This window comes from Octopus bimaculoides, chromosome 4 (genome assembly GCF_001194135.2).
Source record: "Octopus bimaculoides isolate UCB-OBI-ISO-001 chromosome 4, ASM119413v2, whole genome shotgun sequence".
Taxonomy (NCBI): domain Eukaryota; kingdom Metazoa; phylum Mollusca; class Cephalopoda; order Octopoda; family Octopodidae; genus Octopus; species Octopus bimaculoides.
Genome location: NC_068984.1, coordinates 108,553,102 through 108,554,899, shown reverse-complemented (window position 1 = coordinate 108,554,899; position 1,798 = coordinate 108,553,102). Strand labels below are relative to the sequence as shown.

Below are 1,798 nucleotides of genomic sequence, written 5' to 3'. Positions count from 1 at the left end.
TGAGAAGGAGAGGAGGTGTGAGAAGGGGAGTTGTGAGAAGGGGAGGGATGAGAGTGAAAAGGTGAGGGGAGGAGGGAGGAGGGGAAGGGGAGGTGGGGTGAGAAGGGGTAGGAGGAGGGTGAGAACAGGAGAGGAGGAAAGGGAGGAGAAGAAGTAGATTGTTCTGATTTGAGCACAAGGCCAGCAAATTTGAGGGGAAGCAGTTAGTCAATACCATTGACACCCACACCACCACTCCTGCACTTGACTTGTACTTAATTTTATCAACCCAGAGAGATGAAAGGCAAAGTTAAACTTGATGAAATTTGAACTCAGAATGTAGAGAGTTGGAACAAATACAAGGCATTTTTTCCAACACATTATACCAATTCTGCCAGCTCACCACCATATTACAATAATAATAATAATAATAATAATAATAATAATAATAATAATAATAATAATAATAATAATAATAATAATCCTTTCTACTATAAGCAAAAGGCCTGAAACTTGAAGGGAGGAGATATTTGCATTCTGAGTTCAAATTCTCCTGAGGTCAAGCCCCTTCCCAAAAAATGTCAGACTTTGTGCCTATAGTAGAAAGGATTACAAGTATTCTTATGACACAAACCCACTAGTTTTGAGGGAAGTGCCATAATCACCAATCAGAGAAATATCAACCCCCATCCTTTCCTGCCAAAGGAAGGTGATGAGTCGATTTTCACTATACACTCAGCAGAAAGCTGGATTCATCTTACATGAGACAACAGCTGCTGACCACAAGTTACTAATGCATGGACACTGAACAACTACATGCAGTATGGTTCTGTGCCTCTGGATGCATCATCGTCGTTTAACGTCCGCTTTCCATGCTAGCATGCATCTCAAACACATTCATCTGTTGGTGTTTCCATGCCTGAAAAGCTTGTCTCAAACAGGTAATGCCCCAACATTGCACTGTCATGCCAATAACAACAAACAAAAACAAACAACAGCAATAATGGTTTCAAATTTTAGCACAAAGCCAGCAATTTCAGGGTAAGAGTAGGTCAATTACATCGACCCCAGTGCTCAGCTGGTACTTATTTCATCGACCTCGAAAGGATGGAAGGTAAAGTCAACTTTGGTAGAATCTGAACTCAGGCCATAAAGATGGATGAAATGCCACTAAGCATTTTACTCAATCTGCTAACGATTGTACCAACTCACCACCTTAACAACAACAATAATAAAAAAAAGAATCATGATAGTAATAGTTCACCTGAAGACTGAACTCATCCCCACATTCTGTACACATGAGGCTTTCTTCTTTTACATGTAGCATGATATGAGCTTTGAAGCTGGCAAGCCGAGTAAATGTTATCCCACATTCAGGACATGTTGGCTGCCGGTCATCATTCTGTGGATGTGTGGCCATGTGAAGCTTTAAATTGTCTTCAACATTAAAGGAATCGGTACAGTGTGTGCAACGGTATGGCTTGTCTTCTTTATGCGTCTTGCTATGACGCTGTAACTGATTCCATTTGGGAAAGTTTTTATCACAGCTTTTACATTGATAGGGGCCCTGGAATAGAAGAAAAAAAGAGAGAGAGATCAAAAATAAGGGAAATGAAAAGGGGGGGAAAAAAAAAAAACTCAGTCAAATCTCTATATAATTGTAGTGGCGCGAAATTATAGCCGCCATTGAGGAAGTATTATTCTGCGCATGCGCAGGGGACTTCACCACCGGAAGCCCCTCGAGTGTGCATGCGTAGTAAAACTGGTACTTAAAGAGTGAGTTTCACTTTGTTAGGCAGTTGTGCGACAGACCTTCTAC

General features: G+C 41.0%; 1 protein-coding gene across 1 annotated transcript in view; it reads right to left on the bottom strand.

Annotated features, from left to right (window-relative positions):
* Positions 1–1,798, bottom strand: part of LOC106876787 (zinc finger protein 236) — a 67,513-nt gene that overhangs the window by 53,472 nt on the left and 12,243 nt on the right. The window contains exon 3 of the mRNA XM_052967663.1: positions 1,244–1,546. Within this exon, the coding sequence (XP_052823623.1) occupies positions 1,244–1,546 (303 nt within the window). The remainder of the gene's footprint in view (positions 1–1,243; positions 1,547–1,798) is intronic.